The 20,191-nt window shown below is 37.0% G+C and overlaps 1 protein-coding gene across 1 annotated transcript in view; it reads left to right on the forward strand.

Annotated features, from left to right (window-relative positions):
- Window positions 1–20,191, forward strand: part of ATF7IP2 (activating transcription factor 7 interacting protein 2) — a 61,607-nt gene that overhangs the window by 993 nt on the left and 40,423 nt on the right. The window contains exons 2-5 of the mRNA XM_030301378.1: window positions 11,797–11,862; window positions 12,735–13,582; window positions 14,831–14,955; window positions 19,691–19,825. Coding sequence (XP_030157238.1) covers window positions 12,745–13,582; window positions 14,831–14,955; window positions 19,691–19,825 — 1,098 coding nt within the window. The 5' untranslated portion in view covers window positions 11,797–11,862; window positions 12,735–12,744. The remainder of the gene's footprint in view (window positions 1–11,796; window positions 11,863–12,734; window positions 13,583–14,830; window positions 14,956–19,690; window positions 19,826–20,191) is intronic.

Here is a 20,191-nt window from a genome sequence, read left to right on the forward strand (position 1 = left end):
AGATCTAGAAAGAGAAGCGGACCGAATAACTCCAACCCCGTGGAAGTAAAACGTTGGAAGAATTTGCGTCCTGTCCACGTACAGAGTCTGTTAACTCCAGGTTGGGATTTAATAAGGCTTTTCGTGACAATCCTGTCACGCGTTTATTTGTAGCCAGCAAACGGACCAGCAGCCTACTTACTTGCAAAACAAACGGTGAAGAACAGTCAAGGTCAAGATAATTTATGTCACAGGAGAGCTATTGAAAATGCAGAAATGCAGTCTCTGAATCAAGGATTGATGACGCTGAATTCATCTTTTGTGAAGTATGCCTTGGTCGTGTGTCCTTCACTTCGGTTTTCAGAGATGCTGAGTGTGACGCTAATCAAATTAATCTGCCTATCTCAGCTTTATCTGCAGATTTGCACAGACCCCACCCTGAGATTAACTTCTGCCTCAACAGAAATGCAGGAACAGTGTCTTATTGGAAATGATTGGTGTCTTTTAAGAACTGGTGTGTCTAGGTACATCTTGAATTTTCTGCTCTGTTTACCTTATTGACTTGTACATCACCTCAGCTTTCAGCCCACTGTATCTCCTTACTACTTAATATCTTGAATTCTGGTGTGAAAATTCTTGTGGATATCATGTAATTCTGTCATCGTGGGTGTGGGAAGATTTATTTCATTTCATGTAATCAGATTTTAAGTAATACATTGGATAGTTGTTAGTAATAAAAACAAACTTTATAACTTTAAATGTACAAGTGTTCTCATTGAGATATTAAATATAAAAAACTATTCTGTTTTATTCTGTCTTCTATTCTTACATCATTTAAATACTCTTTTCTCTGAGTTTTAATTAAACCTTGACCCATACCTTTATTTTTATTATTTTTTTTAATGTTTATTTTTGAGACAGAGACACAGCATGAGCAGGGAAGGGGCAGAGAGAGAGGGAGACACAGAATGTGAAGCAGGCTCCAGGCTCTGAGCTGTCAGCACAGAGCCTGACGCAGGGCTCGAACCCACGAACTGTGAGATCATGACCCGACCCAAAGTCGGACGCTCAACCGACTGAGCCACCCAGGTGCCCCAGCCCATACCTTTAAAATGCATTACCGTAGACTCCGGTAGCTTCTTGCCCTTCAGCTTTACCAGTCTGAGTGGGAAAGAAAAGATTGTAGTCCGGCGATATTTGGAGAGAACTAACTATGACTCTCTGGGTAGGGGAGATGATCAGATTAGTTTGAATTTTTGAATTCCTGATAAAATTTCTTGGGATACAGGGATGTTCATAGACTGATCTGGTAAATGTAGAGACTCTATATAGTGCTGCTGATAAGAAGTAGCTTATGAGCTCCCAATGGCAAAAATTGCTGAGGCCTGTTTGGGTACTTAAAGAAAGACTAACCCTGGTTGACTTTCTGGATTAATTTTTAGAAGTATACATTTAAGCAGTATTTTTTAAAGCTATATGAAAGCTACCTTCCTGAGGATATAAAAGTAAATAAGATACACCTCTGACCTCAAATCTCATAACTAAAAATATATGTAATGGCATCTTAAGAGAAGAAAGTTGTTATCTTGGGAGAAGGCTTTTTTAATTTTTTTTCTGACAGAGCAAGCCCGAGTGGGGGAGGGGCAGAGAGAGGGAGACAGAGAATCCCAAGCAGGCTCTGTGCTCTCAGTGCACAGCCTAACACAGGGCTTGAACTCCTGAACCATGAGATCATGACCTGAGAGGAAACCTAGAGTTTGATGCTTAACCGATTGAGCTACCCAGGTGCCCCAAGGGAAGGCAGTTTTGAAGATGTGATCTTTAAACATGACATTACAGGTGCCTGAGTGGCTCAGTAGGCTAAGCATTTAACTCTTGGTTTGGGCTCAGGGCATGATCTCATGCCTCATGAGTTCCAGCCCCACATGAGGCTCCATGCTGACAGCGATGATCTACTGGTTATATACAAAATACTTGTCTATAACAATGTATTGGGTTAGTTACAGATGTGATTTTAAGAAAAAAAAAGATGTGTAGGGTGTAGAAAACCGCTAAATCTCATTTGTGAATATATACGAATTGATAATTACTAGTTTGTAAGTCAGGAGATAACTAGTGTAAAGATATTTAAAAATACTGAAATAAAAACAGGTTGTTAAATTGATTAAAATTGATTGCCACCGGGCATTAAGGAGTGCTGACAAGCAACTACATTTCATTATGAGCACTTTATCACTGTTTGATTTTAGGGCATTACATTGATGAAAGTTTTTAAAATAAAAGTAAAATTCTGCTAGCACTTAGAAAGTGGCTGGTGCAGCTGGTCCATGGACCACACTTAGAGTAGTAATTAGTTCATGCTCATTATCAGATAATCACCTGTCACAAATTGGTCAAGTTTTGTCAATTTGTTGACCATTGTATAGCCCTGAAGATAACCCTGTCCCTTCATAATTCCTAATCTGATTTGTACTTGTGATACAAGATTTCCTTGAATCTTAAGATCCTAAGATTAAATTCTGGCTCTGAACTATGTTTCCTTGAACAAATTACATAACCTAGCTCAGGTTGGTTGGTTTCTAAGTTTTACTTTTAGTAAAGGGAAGGTAAATATTTGGTTCAGTGGACTTAAAAAAAAATACAATTGACATTTATTTACTGTTGATAATGTATTAAGATACTTTTGGCAGCAAGAAGCATTGCAAGAGATTTTGTAATGAAAACCAATCCATCACCAGGAATAGAGAAAATAAATCAGTATGTACTTAACAGCTTCAAACTATATAAAGAAAACAATGATTAAATCAAAAGAAGTGCACAAATCCAGTGTTTTTAATAGCTGGAAGGTTGTGAACAGTACAACTAAGAACATCTGAACTAGTTGGCATTTACATATAACAACATTGTACTCAACAGTGTTAGAATACACGTTCTGCTCAAGTATATATGGAGCTTTTGGAAAAATTGACGATGAAGCTAGCCTCGACAAATACCATTTGGATAGTCATTTTGGAAGATATTCTCTGACTCTGGTGCAATTAAGCTAACTTTCAACAAAAATATAAATAGGGAATCTGCAATTGCATGGAAATTAATGTTTCGAAATCATCCACAGATCCTAGAAGAAATTCTAATGACAATTGGAAATATTTTGAACCAAATGATAAAATTGAGAGTGGGTTTGTCAAAATGTATGGGACTCAACTGAAGCAGAACTAGAGAAAAATTTTATAGCTTTAGATGCAAAAAGTGAAGAGGGGAAAGCAGCTGAAAATGAAAGATCTGAGTTTTTATCTCAAGCTGGAAAAAGAGCAACAAATCAAGCCTGAAGAAAATGGAATTATGCCAACAGGAAATGAACACTACATACAATAGAGGGTCAACAAAGCCAAAATTTAGTGCTTTGTAAGTATTGATTCAATAGATAGATTTCCAGTAAAAATGATGAAGGGGGGGAAAAAACCCACATCACTAATATCAAGAATAAAAAGAGCTTCAGTGAAGCCTGACTAACTACAAGGGCAAGGAAGGAGCAGTGGCAGCAACAACAGCAGACAGAGGCCCAGTGCTAGACAGCCAAGGACCAGAATGACTTCATCCTGGACCACTGGACCACTGGGCCAGGCTTGCAGGAAAACCAACTTCTAGGGTCCATGGGTGCCAATATCCTCTGACTTCACTCACTGCCCTGACATCTGCCCAGGTGAGCTAAGAAGCTAGTGTGGGTGGTAAGACAGCTAGAGACTGAACATGGCCTGAGCCGCTACCCGCTCATCTTAAGAAAGGAAAAGTACCCGCTCATCTTAAGAAAGGAAAAGTACCCGCTCATCTTAAGAAAGGAAAAGAAAAAAAAAAAACTACAAATCTTACGGATGTTACAAATATAATTAGAGAAAATTATGAAGAACTTGATAAATTTGAAATTCTGTTGAAAGGAGAAAAACCACTAAAGTAACAAAAAGATGTAGAAAATATGAATGGTCCTGTGTCTCTTTTTAAAAATTCAATTATAATTGAAAACCTTTATTACTAAGTTAACTCCAAGCCCAGGTGGCATTATGGTAAATTATTTCTAACATTTAAGGAAGAAGTAATAACCATTTGCAAACACAAACTCTTCAGAAAATAGAAAAGACTTTCAATTTTCTTGATGTGAGACCTGTGAAACAAAATGTAAAATGTAGACATAAATCGAATTGTCAATATTAATGTCAGATATTAATGGATTAAACACTTAATGGATTAAACAGATTTTCAGACTGGAGGGAAAACCGCATCCAACTATATGCTGTCTACAGGTGACACTTTAGATTGAAAGCTACAAATCTGTTGAAAATGAAAGGATAGAAAAAGATCTATCATGCAAAGAGCCACCTTAAGAAAGAGTGGTTATACTGATTTCAGACAAAACAGATTTTAGAACAAAAGATGCTACTAGAAGAGAGATGTTTTATAAAAAAAAAAGGACCAGTCCGTCAGGAATTTATAACACTTATATACATACACCTAATAACAGTACCAAAATCTATGAAGCAGATATTGACAAGAATTGAAGGGAGAAATAGACAATTCAAAAAGAATGGTTGGAGACCAGTACTGCCCTTTCTTAATGTACAGAAAACTAGGCAGGAGACTGTAAGGTTTGAATAACGCTATGAACCAACTAGACCGAAGAGATGTCTTGCGAACACTCAACAAGATAACAGCAGAATACGTTCTTCTCATGTATGGAAAACATTCTCCAGTGTAGACACACTATGCCATAAAACAAACGTCAGCAAATTTAAGAGGATTGAAGTCAATGAAGTAGATTGATAACAGTGGAATAAAATTAGTATTTAATGCCAAGAAGAAACTTGAGCAATTCACAACTATGTGGAAATTAAACACCTCCTACTAAATAACCAGTGGGTAAAAGATAAACTCAAGGAAAAACAGAAAATACTTTGAAATGAATGAAAATGATATGCCAAAACTTTGGAGTGAAATTAAAGCAATCATTAGAAGAAAATTTTGTAGTGACGTATGTGTTGAAACATACCTCAAGTCAATAACCTAACTTTAATACAAAAACAAGAGCAAACTAAACCTAAGTCAGCAGAATGGAGGAAATAATGAGTGTGGTGGAAATTAAATAAAAAAATAGAGAAAATCAAGGAAACCAAAAGTTGTTTTTCCAAAAGATGAAAAAGATTGACAAACTTTTACCTAGACTGACCATGAAAGAGACTCAAATAATTGAAATCAGGAATGAAGGAGGGAGGCTTACTACTGACCTTCCAGAAGTTAAAAAAATAAATAAGAGAATAGAACAACTCACTTGTATACCAGTCAATTAAGTAGTTGAAACAGACAAATTGCTAGAGACGCAAATGAACAAACCTGACTCAGGAAGAAATAGAAAACCTGAACAGACCTATAACAAGTAAAGGGATTGAATTAGAAGGCAAAGAAGAGCCTGGTCACAAATGGTTTTATTGTTGAGTTCTACAAGACATTTAAAAATGCCGATTTTTAGGGGCGGCTGGGTGGCTCAGTCAGTTGGGCGTCCGACTTCGGCTCAGGTCCTGATCTCGCGGTCCGTGAGTTCGAGCCCTGTCTGTGCTGACAGCTCAGACCCTGGAGCCTGTTTCAGATTCTGTGTCTCCCTCTTTCTCTGACCTTCCCCCATTCATGCACTGTCTCTCTCTGTCTCAAAAATGAATAAACGTTAAAAAAAATTTTTTTTAAATACCAATTTTTAATAAATTCTTTTAAGAAATACAAGAGGAAGGAACACTTCCCTAATTCTGGGAGGCCAGTATTCCTCTGATAACAAAATCAGACAAAGACACCACAAGAAAACTACAGAACAATATCTCTTATGAATATAAATGCAAAAATCATCAACAAAACACTAAAAAATTCAATCCAGCAACACAGAAAAGATTATACACCATGACCAAGTGGGATTTATCCCAGGAATGCAAGGTTGGTTTCACATCCAAAAATACAATAATGTAATGTGTCAGTGGAATAGAGAACAAAGCCATATGATTATGTTAATAGATGATGAAACATTCTCTGACAAAATCCGATGCTCCTCTATGACAAAAACACTCAACAAAGACAGTTGGGAAATTCCTTATCCTGATAAAGGTTATCTGTGAAAAATACACAGCTAACATCATACAAAAATGGTTACAGAGTAAAGGTTATCCCCTGAGTCCAAATAAAATGAGGATGTCTGTTCTCACCACTTCTGTTCTACATTATACTGGAGTTTCTAGTTAGGATAGGCAAGAAAATGAAATAAAAGGCATCATGACTAGGAACGAAGAAATAAAACTACTGACATATGACAGGATCTTATTTGTGGAAAATTCTAAAGCCTCAAAAAAACTAGAGATAAAAACAAGGTCAACAATGTTGCAGGCAAGATCAATATACAATATTCTGTTGAATTTCCATGTACTTGCAACGAACAATACAGAAATGAAATTAAGAAAAATAGTTTCAATTAAATAGCATCAAAAAGAAGTACAAAGCTCTAAAAACTATGAAATGCTTTTGAAAGAAATTAAAGATCTAAAAATGGAAAGACTTCCATGTTCATGGATCAGAATGTTTGGTAGAATGAGGTAGCAATATTCCCTAAACTGATCTATAGGTTGAACACAACCCCTATCAAAATCCAGTAGGCTTCTTTGCAGAAATTGTTAATCTGGTCCTGAAATTCATATACACAGTCAAGGAACTCAGTCCAAACAATCCCCCTGTCCCCACCATGCCAAAACAAAGTTGAGGACTCACATCCTAAATTTAAAACTTAGCAGAAACCTACAGTAATTGAGACTCTGTGGTACTGGCATAAGGACAGACCTATATGTCAATGGGATAAAATTGAGAACCTTTAAATATGCCTTAACATTGAAATGAATTGGTTTTTGACAAGAGCGCCAAAACAATGGCCTTTTCAAATGGTGCTGGAACAAATGTCCACATGCAAAAGAATAAATGGACCCCCTTGATACTATATATAAATTAAAATGGATTTCAAGAAATAAAGCTATAAAATTTTTAAGCAACAGTAAATAGTCATGACCCTGGATTAAGCAGTGATTCCTTAGATATGACACCAAAAGCACAAGCAACAAATAAAAAACTAAAGTGGACATTATCAAAATTAAAAACTTGAGGTTTTCAAAGCATATCAAGAAATTGAAAAGACACCTACAGAGTGTGAGAAGTTTTCAAATCATATATGAAAAGATACTGAAATCTAGAATATACAAAGAGCTCTTATAAGTTAATAATAAGGCAAATAACCCAATTTTAAAGTGGAAAATGAGCTGAATAAACAAGATAAACGTGGCCAGTAAGCAGCATTAGCAACCATCAGGGAAATGAAAATGAGGTATCACATCACCCTAACCAAGATGTGTATACTAGGAAAGAGATCATAGTGAGTGTTGAGGAAGTGATCCTAAAACAAGATCTGTCATTCACTCCTGGTGTAAATGTAAATTTGTCTAGATGCTTTGGAAAACAGCCTTTCTCAGAAGGTTAAATATGGAGTGAGAGTATATCGCAGCAATTCTGATGGGTATATACCCAAGAGAAATGAAAACAAGTCCACGCAAAAACTGACACATGCGTGTTTATAGCAGTTTATTCATAATAGCCAAGTTTGGCTCTGAACCAGAATGTAAAGATCCAAAATTATTCTTGAAAGTATATATAACATTAAAGTAGGGTAAAATCCGGGATGTAAAATTCAAATACTTTTTAAATACTCTCTAGACCCAAAGTTGGGCTCAAACTTTAACCCAGAGATCAAGAGTCACATGCTCTTCCAACTGAGCCAGCCAGGCTCCCCTTGGATATTTGTTTTAATAATGTATATTCAAATAATGTTTCATTTTGTACTTCATTGGTTACTGAAACATTGGCTGAAATGCTTTGGGAAAACTTTTAAATATACTAAAATCCATGGAATTGGAAAGCATGTGTAGACCTTAAAAAAAGAACAAAAAATAAAAAGGACATTTTCATAGTGAAGCATAATATGGAGATCACAAATAACAGAAAGGAAAACGTAACAGCAAAAAGCTGTGAAAATCAGAGAGGCATAACACCAATATAAATTAAAGCTTTAATGGCATTTATATTACATGTAATTTGATTAAATTATATTGAAAGATTCATTAGACTAAAATCAGTAAGTTTTACAAGAGACATCTAAAATTGATGGGATGAACAACAGTATGTTCAGAAGGAATTGCATCATCAGATAAATAAAAGAGACATTATGTTTTTAAAGTTAAAAATTAACAGGATACTGTCCAACAATTAATTATACACCTGAGGGAAAAACGAATTTAGATTCCTTCCTTCCAGTACATTCTAAAATCAGTTCTAGATGGATTAAAGACTTAAATTAAAAAAGACAGGTCTTTAAAACTTGAGGTAATATAGATGACTTCTCTTTTCCATCCTTATGCTGCAGAACAGTACCATGATTCCAGTGATGTGTCAAATGTGGTTTATTTGACAGCAAAGGATCGAAGCACAGGATTCAAGGTTGAAGAGTGTCAGGAGCTCTGGTGATGGGAGGGATCCCCCAATTACAATTTTTTAAGTTTTAATCTATCAGAAATAAATTTCACTAAACCTCTCTACAACATGTAAACTGTAGTTTACCTTTTAGGTAGTTACCAGTACTTAAATTCCCTGAGCCCTTTACTGGCAGTGTTACTTATTTCTCCCTAAGCATACTGATACAGAAGTGATTTGTCTCTCTTTAGTGCCCTAAGTTTTATCAACGAGCAAGTTGCAGTTAATGACCCACTTTCTCATGTTTATAAACTATTTTTTTTTAAATTTTTTTAATGTTTTTATTTATTTTTGAGACAGAGACAGAGCATGAGCAGGGGAGGGGAAGAGAGAGAGGGAGACACAGAATCCGAAGCAGGCTCCAGGCTCTGAGCTGTCAGCACAGAGCCCGACACGGGGCTCGAGCTCACAGACTGTGAGATCATGACCTGAGCTGAAGTCGGACGCTCAACCGACTGAGCCACCCAGGCGCCCCATCGTGTTTATAAACTTTAAAAATAATTCTGAGCAAGTATTTCTATTATATACTCACTCAGGTCTGCATTTATATCATATACTTTTATAGTTAACGCAGCCATGCCACAGGTCCATGTCCCGAGATAACCTATTTGGAAGAAGGCTTCTGTACCTCCAGTGGGCCTTATTATTTCATACATTACCATGGGGGTGGGAAAGGATTTCTCAAGGGAGATTAAACTTTGGCCATAAAAGAAAAAAAAGAAAGAAATTTGTCAATATAAAAATTAGGAAGATCCAAGATACTTGTAACTCATTCAGCAAATGGTTGACAAAGGATTATTACTCATCTATTAAGTTTTCTTAATATGTAAATAAGAAAAGACAACCCAGGGCGCCTGAATGGCTCAGTCAGTTAAGCATCCCGACTCTTAGTTTCTGCTCAGGTAATTATTTCGGAGGAGTTTGAGCCCCAGTTTGGGCTCTGTGGGGACAGCATGGAGCCTGTTTGGAATCCTCTCTGCCCCTCCCCCACTCACGCTGTCCCTGTCTCAAAAAATATAAATAAGCTTTAGAAAAAACCCAGTCAAAAAAAAAAATTAAGATATAACCAGGAATTTTGCAGATAAAGAAAGCTGTATAGCCAATCAACATGAGAAGATGCTAGTAATTAGGGAAATGCAAATAAAGACAGTTGGGATATATATCTATATCCAGGTAGATTGATAAAAATTAAGTCTGGCAATACCAAAGGCTTGAGGGGATGTGGATAGTGGTAACTCTCATATATCGCCCATAGAGATGTAGATTGGTATACCTGCTTTGGAAAATAATTTGTCTATCTTGAAAAGTTGAACATTTGTATATCTTACCTGCTACCCAACAGATCCACTCAAAAAATTTATACAGATATGCCCCCTTGAAACAAGTATTTGTCAGAAAAAGAAAACTGGAAGTGACTCAGATATCTTCATAGAGAAGTAAATAAACAAGTTTTGTTATATTGACACAATCGGTCATTATAATGCCATTAAAATGTATGAATTATTGCTATATACAATTGTGTGGATGAGTCTGGGATATTCATGAAGGAACAAGTGTTAGAAAACTATAAGTTACTCTAAACAAAATTAAACTATACTGTTTACAATGACATTTACAATGAAACTAACTTACAAAGGGTAATAGAAGTATAAACTCAAAACTTAGGATATAGAATTATCTTAGAATGGGTACCAGGGAGGGGCGCCTGGGTGGCGCAGTCGGTTACGCGTCCGACTTCAGCCAGGTCACGATCTCGCGGTCCGTGAGTTCGAGCCCCGCGTCGGGCTCTGGGCTGATGGCTCAGAGCCTGGAGCTTGTTTCCGATTCTGTGTCTCCCTCTCTCTCTGCCCCTCCCCCGTTCATGCTCTGTCTCTCTCTGTCCCAAAAATAAATAAAAAACGTTGAAAAAAAAAATTTAAAAAAAAAAATAAATAAAAAAAAGAATGGGTACCAGGGAGGAGACATGGTATAGGGAAACTTAAGTAAATGAAAGTTACTGGTAGTACTTGATTGAATGAGTGGTGTGTGGTTCAAAGGTATTCAGTATTTTTTAAGTAATCCCTGCACCCAGAGTGGGGCTTAAACTCACAACCCTGAGATCAAGAGTCACATGCTCTTCTGACTGAGCCAGCCAGACACCCCAAAAATATTCAGTACTTTCAAATTGTTGTATTTCATAATTAATGGATATTACATGCCTTTTGGATGCATCATATGGAGGGGCATATTTCCCCCAAAGTTTTCTGGGCTTTTCACTATTTTTGGCCTTCTCTAAAGGCCATGAGAAAGGACCATGGCAGTGTATTCACATGGTTGGAAGTTTTTGTAAGATTTTAAAAAATAAGATGCTGTAATCATGTAAGACTACTGTCTCTCTTCATCTTCATTTCCCCTTACCTCTGTGTCACCTGGCAGTAGAACAGCTTCAGGCAGATTGTGATTAAGGATATCCTTAGCGTGGGTTTAATAGAATACATTTGTGGTTCATAGTCACTTTTGAGTGTAGGTAATTATTGCCTGTTGGCCTGATCGTGATGGGAATGTGGTCTTCAGTGCCTGGTACCTGAAATATGTGAGGAGTAAAGAAGCCACAAATTGAAATTTATGAAGCCAGAAGGTAGTCAGGAAGACTTCCCAGTTACCTCATGTTTAAAAATGTAAGTAGAGGATATAGCTCTCATGGTTTTCCAATCAAAAGAACTTCTCTCTTTGTTAAAAAAAATAAATAACAGCATGTTCAATTAAAACTTCACCATAGGGGCGACTGCATGGCTCAGTCGGTTAAGTGTCTGACTTCAGCTGAGGTCATGATCTCACAGTTCGTGGGTTCAAGCCCCATGTCGGACTCTATGCTGACAGCTCAGAGCCTGGAGCCTGCTTCAGATTCTGTGTTTCCCTCTCTCTGCCCATCCCCTGCTTGTGTTCTCTCTCTAAAGTAAATAAACATTAAAAAAAAAATTAACCATGCTGGAAGAAAGCCTTGGTTTGATCATTCTTTCTATGGGAAATTCTGCAAAAATTATGTTCACTAAGAGGCAGATATGCAGTCATAGAGGCAAAACAGGATCCTATATTGTATCAGGCCCTTGATTAATGAAAATATGCTATTTTTTCTGGATTTTGTGATGTTTATTTATACATGACAGGTTTTTTTTTTTTAATTTGAATTTGTTCTGATTTTTTTTTTCTTGCTATTAAATAACTATTCACCTCAACCTTCAGGTCTCACAAATCCTGGAACTGTTCGTGATCATATGAAATAGTGAATAAAAAGGATAAAAGCTTCAGGTAAGAATATAGTTACAAATGACAAAATTACTTAGGTAGTTTTGACTGTGTCGTTTGTGCCTTAAAAAGTCTTAGATTCTTTCAGTTTAATAAGTTCTCTATAGTTTGCTAGATAACTGGTCTACCATGCCTGTATATATTTATATATATCTATATTCTTTTGCTTTTATTACGCCTTTGATTGTCACTTGGCAGAGTTCTTTCCTTTAAGCCATTTACCTACCTGCAGTTTAGATCAGACTTGATATAGACACTGAGAAACACGAAGATATTTTTCTCTCTTATGGAGATTTTTCTTAAATTATGAGAAATTATTATTACAAAACCTAAATTGGCTTTCTTGTTTGAACTGGCATCACGTTGTGTATCTTTAGCATTTATTTTATACTCCTACTGGGAATTACTCCTGCAGTACCATTTATTTTGGAAATTTGAACATTAGGAAGGCTTTAAGAAGGTGCCATTATGTGGAGAAAATCCAAAATTCTTTGCAAAACATTGAGTTTTGTTTTTATGAAGAAATGTAGTTCAGTCTTTAGATTATGTAAAGTATGGCCTGTTTGGATTGTTGACACCAGACTTTAATGGTTACAGCAGTGAGGTAATACCACAAAAAGTGGCCGGATAAAATTATCAGACTTAGTATCAAGTAGAGGCTTACTGGCAATATGAAGTCTGGGTTTTACATAGTTTAGATTGATAGACTAAAATTAAAATTACTTGTACATTTTAATGACAGATGGAAATGGATGTAATTTTCAAGAAAATTACCTGACTCTTCAGAGATAGTCTGACCCTAATTTTAGTACTGCAAATAAATAAGCTTTTGTCTATTAGAGAGAAGTACTTAAATACGGTATTTTAAATTCTAGGATATAAAAGATGGTGAGTCCAGATAGAAGTAAGCGGAAGATACTAAAAGCCAAAAAAACAATGCCTGCAAGTTGCCGGAAGCAAGTAGAAATCCTGAATAAGTCAAAGAATGTCGAAGCACTGAAAACAGCAAGTGGGAATAATATGTCAAGTGGTAATCAGAATTCAAATACCAGTGTTGTAAGGAACATATATGGACAGTCTGAAAATGCTGCTTCCTTGCTGGACTCTAATAAAAATTCAGTATGCTCGGTGAAAAGTAAAGTTTTGTCTCAGAATGTAATGAAACCATTAGAAACTGTTGATTCAGAAACAAGATCAGAATACACTCAGGAACAAGTTGTGTGCCCTTCCCAAAAGCCAAGTAAAACAATAGAATCTTCTGGGAAACCCTTTACACAAGAGACAAAAGATTCACAAAACACTTCTAAAAATCATTTTGAATGTCAGACAGAGGTAACAAGGTCCTATTTTGAACAACGTGAAGAGGATTGTGATCTGAAATCCATTTGGTGTCCGTCCAGTTTATGCAGTGGTATGGTTCCAATACCAAAATCTACAGTAAACACCTTGGATGATAAGAGAATCGACAAGATCGTTTCCCATTTAGAAACGAACTCCATTTCCGAGTCACATGATAAAAGACAAAGTGACATTTTAAGTTCGGATTCCCATTTTGTGCCTTTTGATAAAATACCTAAGTTGGTGAATTCAGTCATCTCCAGTAACTGTCCTGCTGACATCTTGAAAAGTGAAGAATCCTGTAGAACCGGTCATTCCAGCGTTTCAAATTGTGACAATGCAGACTCAACGTGGCCATCAGCACTCAACACAGATAGTAATAACAGTAAGTGCATACTTAAGCATCTTTTGGAGAAATGAGTCATTTTCCTTTTGGGGGATATTTTTAGCCTCAGATGTAGAAACAGTAGACTACATATAGTCAAGAGAAAGAGTAAATAATGATAATAATTGTTTTAGAGTATCTTGTTTCTGAACCATTTAGGGTGAGGAGGGGGAAATAGTATTCTCCATACCCAATGGAAAATAAATTCTGGCAAAGAAGGAATCAGTGGCTTTTCCTTAAGAGTACAAAGAAATCAAAAGGTGGTTTAAGGCAGTTGTTTGGTTTATTTCATCTACATCTCTTTTTTTTTTTAATTTTTTTTAATGTTTATTTATTTTTGAGAGACAGCACGAGTGGGGTAGGGGCAGAGGGAGAAAGAGAGACACAGAATCCGAAGCAGGCTCCAGGCTCCGAGTTGTCAGCACAGAGCCCAACGTGGGGCTTGAACTCATGAACTGTGAGATCATGACCTGAGTCAAAGCTGGATGCTCATTTGACTGAGCCACCCAGGCACCCCTACATCTTTTCTTATTTTGAAGATTTATTTATTAGGTTAATAAGGCGGCTAGTTGAAAGAGTGTGTTTTTTTAATCATTGGTGAACTCATTTCTTTCCATAGAATTGACCTGGAAATCATATGCCAAGTATAAGCTGATAGGTAATAAGGGTATATACACATGAGCATATACATGTGTGTGCATAGAGTGACAGAGAAACGTCAAATAATTAACCAGTGATGTTCTAGAGCTACCAAATCAAATAGCAAAAGTAAATTTCGTTAGAAGTAGAATGTTTTTGTAGGTTAATGAAATATAAGAAAAAACCGATTTCGCAGGAGAAATTTTGTGTTCTTGTCTAGGCTTCATAGTGATGATTAAACAAGATGGATTTAAAATTAAAAATAATAATAGTATCACATATTAAAATAGGGCAGACTGCCTAAGTAACTTTATAAAAATACTGTAAGAGCACTTAAGTAACTAGAGGATTAAATGCTATAATTCAGTTTTTGTTGGTGTTAAATAGGCACTAAATAAGGTTGAAGGGAAAGTGCATCTGAGACCAGAACCCTACCTAAAAACCTAAGACGATCATTTTTTGGGGGGGGATTAGTTTGTCGGAAGTTTTTATACAATTACATTTGCTAAAAAATGCTGCCTTGGTCACATTTTGGTCACTAGATTAGAGAATTCCCGTTTCTTTCCTTAGAAGGAATGTTTTTACCTCTGATCTTTCCATTTCCCCAAGGCCATAATCAAAAGAAGAGGATGTTTTCAGAAAAAAAAGAACATGTTAAGCGCATGAAAACTTCAGAGCAAATTGATGAAAATATTTGTGTAGCTCTGGAAAAGCAAACAGCATTGCTGGAACAGGTAAAATATCAGGGCATATATGTTTGCTTCAGAAACTTCTGATTAATAAAAAATGGTAAAAGTTACTTGATCTCCACAATGATGTATAGTACAGGTGACTTTCACTTGGTGCAAAGGTGGTGTGTGAAAACGGAATCAACAGATGGAGGTATCAGGGAAAAGATCATTGTTTACTTTACCATCTCTAATGAATCGAACCTAGCCCTATGCAGAGCAACCTGGAGAATCACATGGAGGTAGAGTGCTGTAGTAGAAAGAGAATGGCCTTTTTAGTCCATTTATTACATTTAAATTTCCTTGAAAGACACTGCATGACCTTAAGCTTTGCTGGATCTCTTTTGTCCTGGTCATGGGGTTCTCTGATGTGCAGCGACAGCTGTTGGTATACCTTGTCACAACTGACCACTTCATAGACTCTCACAGCCCAGAAGTCTCCATCATAAAGTCCAGTTGCATTCACTTTTACTTGCCCTGATTTCCAGGTTTACACAGAAATGTTGCATTGTCTGACCATTTGCTGTATAGCATCATCAAGTGCACGTTTTGCTTTCATTTTTGCCCCATTTTATTTCATTGTACTACAGATTCCTACGTCTGATCAACTCTGAGTTTAAGTGTAATGAGCTTTAATTTTAATAAAAAAGGTCCTCATTACAGGACCTATTATAACAATCATATTTTACTGTTTTGCTACCACTGGAATTGTTCACCCAAAAGTCATTATATGGTAGATTAATGTCTGTCAACTATAATGGACCACAAAGCCCCAAGCCAAACTATCCTGCTGTTTCAGGAACAAAAGCACTACTGTTTTCTAAAAGAGACCATTACAGTTATATGGTTATGTATTATATGAATATATATTCACATAATAAATAAATGGAAACCTTATTGAAAGACTCATGCAGAACCAGCATGAAAGCCAATCAGCAGTTTTTCCCTTTTCTCCTAGTCTTTTCTTCCAGGAAGACCAAAGGAAACTCTAATATGTACATAACTCTATTATTTGCAGGAGGGGGGTAGCAAAATTATGGTAAGCATAGATCTAGCTTACGAAAAAGGTTGTGGATTCCAGCTGTGTCTTACTTCAGTGATTAGTAGCTGAATTTAGAAAGAAGTTCTTTTTTTTTTTTTTAATGGGTTTTTTTTGTTTTTGTTTTTTTTTATTTTTTATTTAAAAAAAAAATTTTTTTTCAACGTTTATTTATTTATTTGGGACAGAGAGAGACAGAGCATGAACGGGGAGGGGCAGAGAGAGAGGGAGACAACAGAATCAGAAACAGGCTCCAGGCTCGGAGCCATCAGCCCAGAGCCTGACGCGGGGCTCGAACTCACGGACCGCGAGATCGTGACCTGGCTGAAGTCGGACGCTTAACCGACTGCGCCACCCCGGCGCCCCATGTTTTTTTTTTTGAGAGAGAGTGTAGGAGGGGCAGAGAGAGAGGCAGACACAGAATCCGAAGCAGGCTCCAGACCCTAAGCTGTCAGCCCAGAGCCTGACACGGGGTTCGAACTCAAGAGGTGTGAGAACGTGACCTCAGCCGAAGTCGGACACTCAACTGACTGAGCCACCCAGGTGCCCTTAGAAATAAGTTCTGATAGGGACATATAAAGACAAAATTTAATCTTTGTATCATTTTGGTTTCACTGGCAGGGGAAGATTACAATTTTCATTCATTATTGTTATCTGTCTCACAAAATACTTGGTCTGAGTTGACACAGAAAATGGTCCTTCCAAGTGAGGTTTAAGGAATGCAGTCTATTTTGTTTTGTCAGCCCCCCCCCCCCGCCAAAAGTTTTCTTGCACATTCTTCAGAAATATCTTGGGTTTCAACTAATTACTATCTTTTTACCTATCTCTAAACAGCTAGCTTTCCACCCCTTGATATTTTAATTCCTGTTCAAACAGTTAACTCTCTAAACCATACCTATTTATTTTTCTTGTTTGATTCCCAGTAGAATAGGTCCTACCATTCTGGCATCGTTCTTCCCTGAGAGAGTCCCAGAGCTGTTGACTCTTCTCTCTTGAGATTCTGTAAGGATCTTGGCCTCACTGATTTCAATTAAATTATTGAAGTGGAGGGGTTTTTCTTCTAAAGTCCAAGTTATTCATCTACCCATAGATAAGTGGAGTTCCTCATCTTAGGAAGTTGGGGCAGATTGGAAATGCATAATTGCCAGTCTTTCTCCAAGCTCTAGGCTACTTTGACTGCCATCTGCAAATTGTACCTAGGATTTGCATCTGATACCATAATTTTGGACACATTACCATCAGCACAAGACATTTATGAGGTATTTGGTGGAGGTTATTACATCTTCCTTGTTCTTCAGGAACATCACCACTAAATGAGAACAAATGTCCGCTCTAACCAAGAGTAATCACCCGTAGGTGGGCAGTTAGTCCTTTTAAATAACCAAGTTTTAAGAGTAGGCCTCCATCTGAATCACCAGGAATACTTGCTTGGTTAAATTGTGGTTTTTACTGGGCTCACTAATAGTTGAAGACTGTCGTTTGAGGCTCCTTTTTTCTCACACTTACCTGAGAATTACTCGTGGTGCCTGTTAATTGTACAGCTTTCCAGGCCTTTTTCCAGGAAGTTCTGGTTGGTGAATTCAGGGTAGGGCCTAGGAATCTGTGATGTTAACAAATGTCCCATAATGGTTCTTCGTCACCAGGGAAGGTTCGCAAATACTGTGTGGCCTCCACTTGTTAGCAAAACGCTATTTCCATATTCAAAATATTTAGATAGTTTCTCCAAGATTCATCTCAGTATGAGCTTTACATATTGACCCCAGCCATTGAACTGGCAAGTATGCAGTAACCCACAAAAACCACACATGGGTAACAGGTAACACCCGACAGTAAAAAATAGTATGTTTTTCTGAGCACTTATTTATATAATATACTTATTTTGAGCACTTACTAGTTTAATCGAATACTTAAAAGTTTGAAAGTGAAAATGACAGTCGTGCCTAATATTGAGAAAACCACAAGAAATGTTAAGCATTACAGAAAAAATCAAGTAGATGATAATGTTGAAGAGTAAGAACAGTTGGAAATGTGAAGGAAAAACCTTAGGAATAATCAAATAAAATAGCTGAATATGAGAAATCATCCAGGTGATACCAGTATAAAAGAGTTAACATAGAAGCTTTGTGTTCTAATTTCAGACACCAAGAAACAAGAATTTATGGGGAAAAATACAAATATTACCAATAAATACCTTAAGTGTATCATGACAGGTTTTGTTATTAAGAGAGACTACTTGGGGCGCCTGGGTGGCGCAGTCGGTTAAGCGTCCGACTTCAGCCAGGTCACGATCTCGCGGTCTGTGAGTTCGAGCCCCGCGTCAGGCTCTGGGCGGATGGCTCGGAGCCTGGAGCATGTTTCCGATTCTGTGTCTCCCTCTCTCTCTGCCCCTCCCCCGTTCATGCTCTGTCTCTCTCTGTCCCAAAAATAAATAAACACGTTGAGAAAAAAAAAAAATTAGAAAAAAAAAAGAGAGACTACTTACTGTGTTAGGAACGTGGCTTACAGGAGGTTATAGGTTCAAAAAGGCACAGTGGATGTTTCTGAATATATGGCTCGACAGAGCTTTTCATAGCCGTGGGCATTGAGATTAATTATACTCCCTGAAAATAGGCCAGTCTGTTTTCTAAAAAACAGCCAGACAATGAAATGCATTAATGTTTCGTGTGATAGCTACTACAGACTGTTAGGATAGCATGTTTTATGCCAAACGGCGTTAGTCACTACCTAATTGTTCTGGCCTCTTTCAGTTTTAACAATAGGAAAGTCACCCCCTAAAAAAACCTATGTAAGTAAAGTGGATTATGTTGCATATTTATTTCCTTTATGCCAATTCACTATTTTCTATTTTATGGAGCTCTTTCACATATTAACCTTTCGTATTATAAAACTCCTATGAGGATCATTTGTTCAGCATTGTATTATCTACCCCTATGTGGACAAAGAAAATGAAGCCGAGAGATATTGTGACTTCCCAAAGGTCATGTAGCTTGTTAATGACTGGGCCAAGGCTCAGACTTCCATAATCTGCTTCAGATTTACTACGGACCAACCAGCCATGTTCATTGGGCTCTGGTTTTCAGATAGGTAGAGATCCTTTTTGTGGAATACAGGTTTCAGTTATGCTTATTAAAAAATATAAATGGGGGAGCGCCTGGGTGGCTCAGTCGGTTAAGCGTCCGACTTCGGCTCAGGTCACGATCTCACAGTTCATGGGTTCAAGCCCCGCGTCAGGCTCTGGGCTGACCGCTCGGAGCCTGGAGCCCGCTTGGGATTCTGTGTCTCCCTCTCTCTCGCCCCTCCCCTGCTCATGCTCTCTTGCTCTATCTCTCAAAAATGAATAAACGTTAAAAAAAATAAAAAATATATATATAAATGGGATATAGGCTTTTACCTTTCCTTTAATATATATTATGGAATTCAGCTGAAACTACAGGAAACTAAAATTAGCACTGGGAGACGACATTTAATTTTTTCTAACATCTCCATAGATGGTGTGTCTTGCTGAATTTGATATTCGAACTTCTATAAAACTTACGCATACAGTCATATACATAGAAACATAAAAATATGAAAAAAAAGGTATATTTTATTGGTTACAGTAAATCCAAAAAAGAGCAAAGATGTTTTGAAGGGGTAGAAAATAAAATTGTTTTTCAACTTGAAACATGGGGTGTTTGGGTTGTTTTTTTTTTTTAATTCTAGGTCAAACATTTGATTCGACAGGAGATCTATAGTGTAAATTACAAACTATTTGATAACAAACTGAAAGAACTGACCGAACGCATTGGGAGGACACAGTGCAGGAATAAACATGAAGCAGTAGCTGATGAACTCTTCGTAAGTTTCTAATTTCATCTGATTTAATTTGGAAGTGGAATGTAGTGATATTTTACCTGTTAGGAAACGGAAACAATAAAGCAGACCCAAGTCTGATCCTTGACCACAAGCATTATGTACTATACCAGAGGCGATAGAATCTATTAGCAATAGTGGCCCTTGTGAGATACTTTTAGAAATATTATTCTGTGCTATTCTGTTGTCAGTAATTCTGTGTCGATTGACCTAATACATAGGCAGTTTTGTTTTTTTTTTTTTAATTCAAAACATATTCTGTATTAGAGCTCCTACAGCCTGTTTCAAACTGTCTCGGGGGTTTTGTTTGGTTCTCCTTTTCTAAGGTTACTTGCTGATTGGTGTTTGTAC

The sequence above is a fragment of the Lynx canadensis genome, chromosome E3 (genome assembly GCF_007474595.2).
Source record: "Lynx canadensis isolate LIC74 chromosome E3, mLynCan4.pri.v2, whole genome shotgun sequence".
Lineage (NCBI taxonomy): Eukaryota > Metazoa > Chordata > Mammalia > Carnivora > Felidae > Lynx > Lynx canadensis.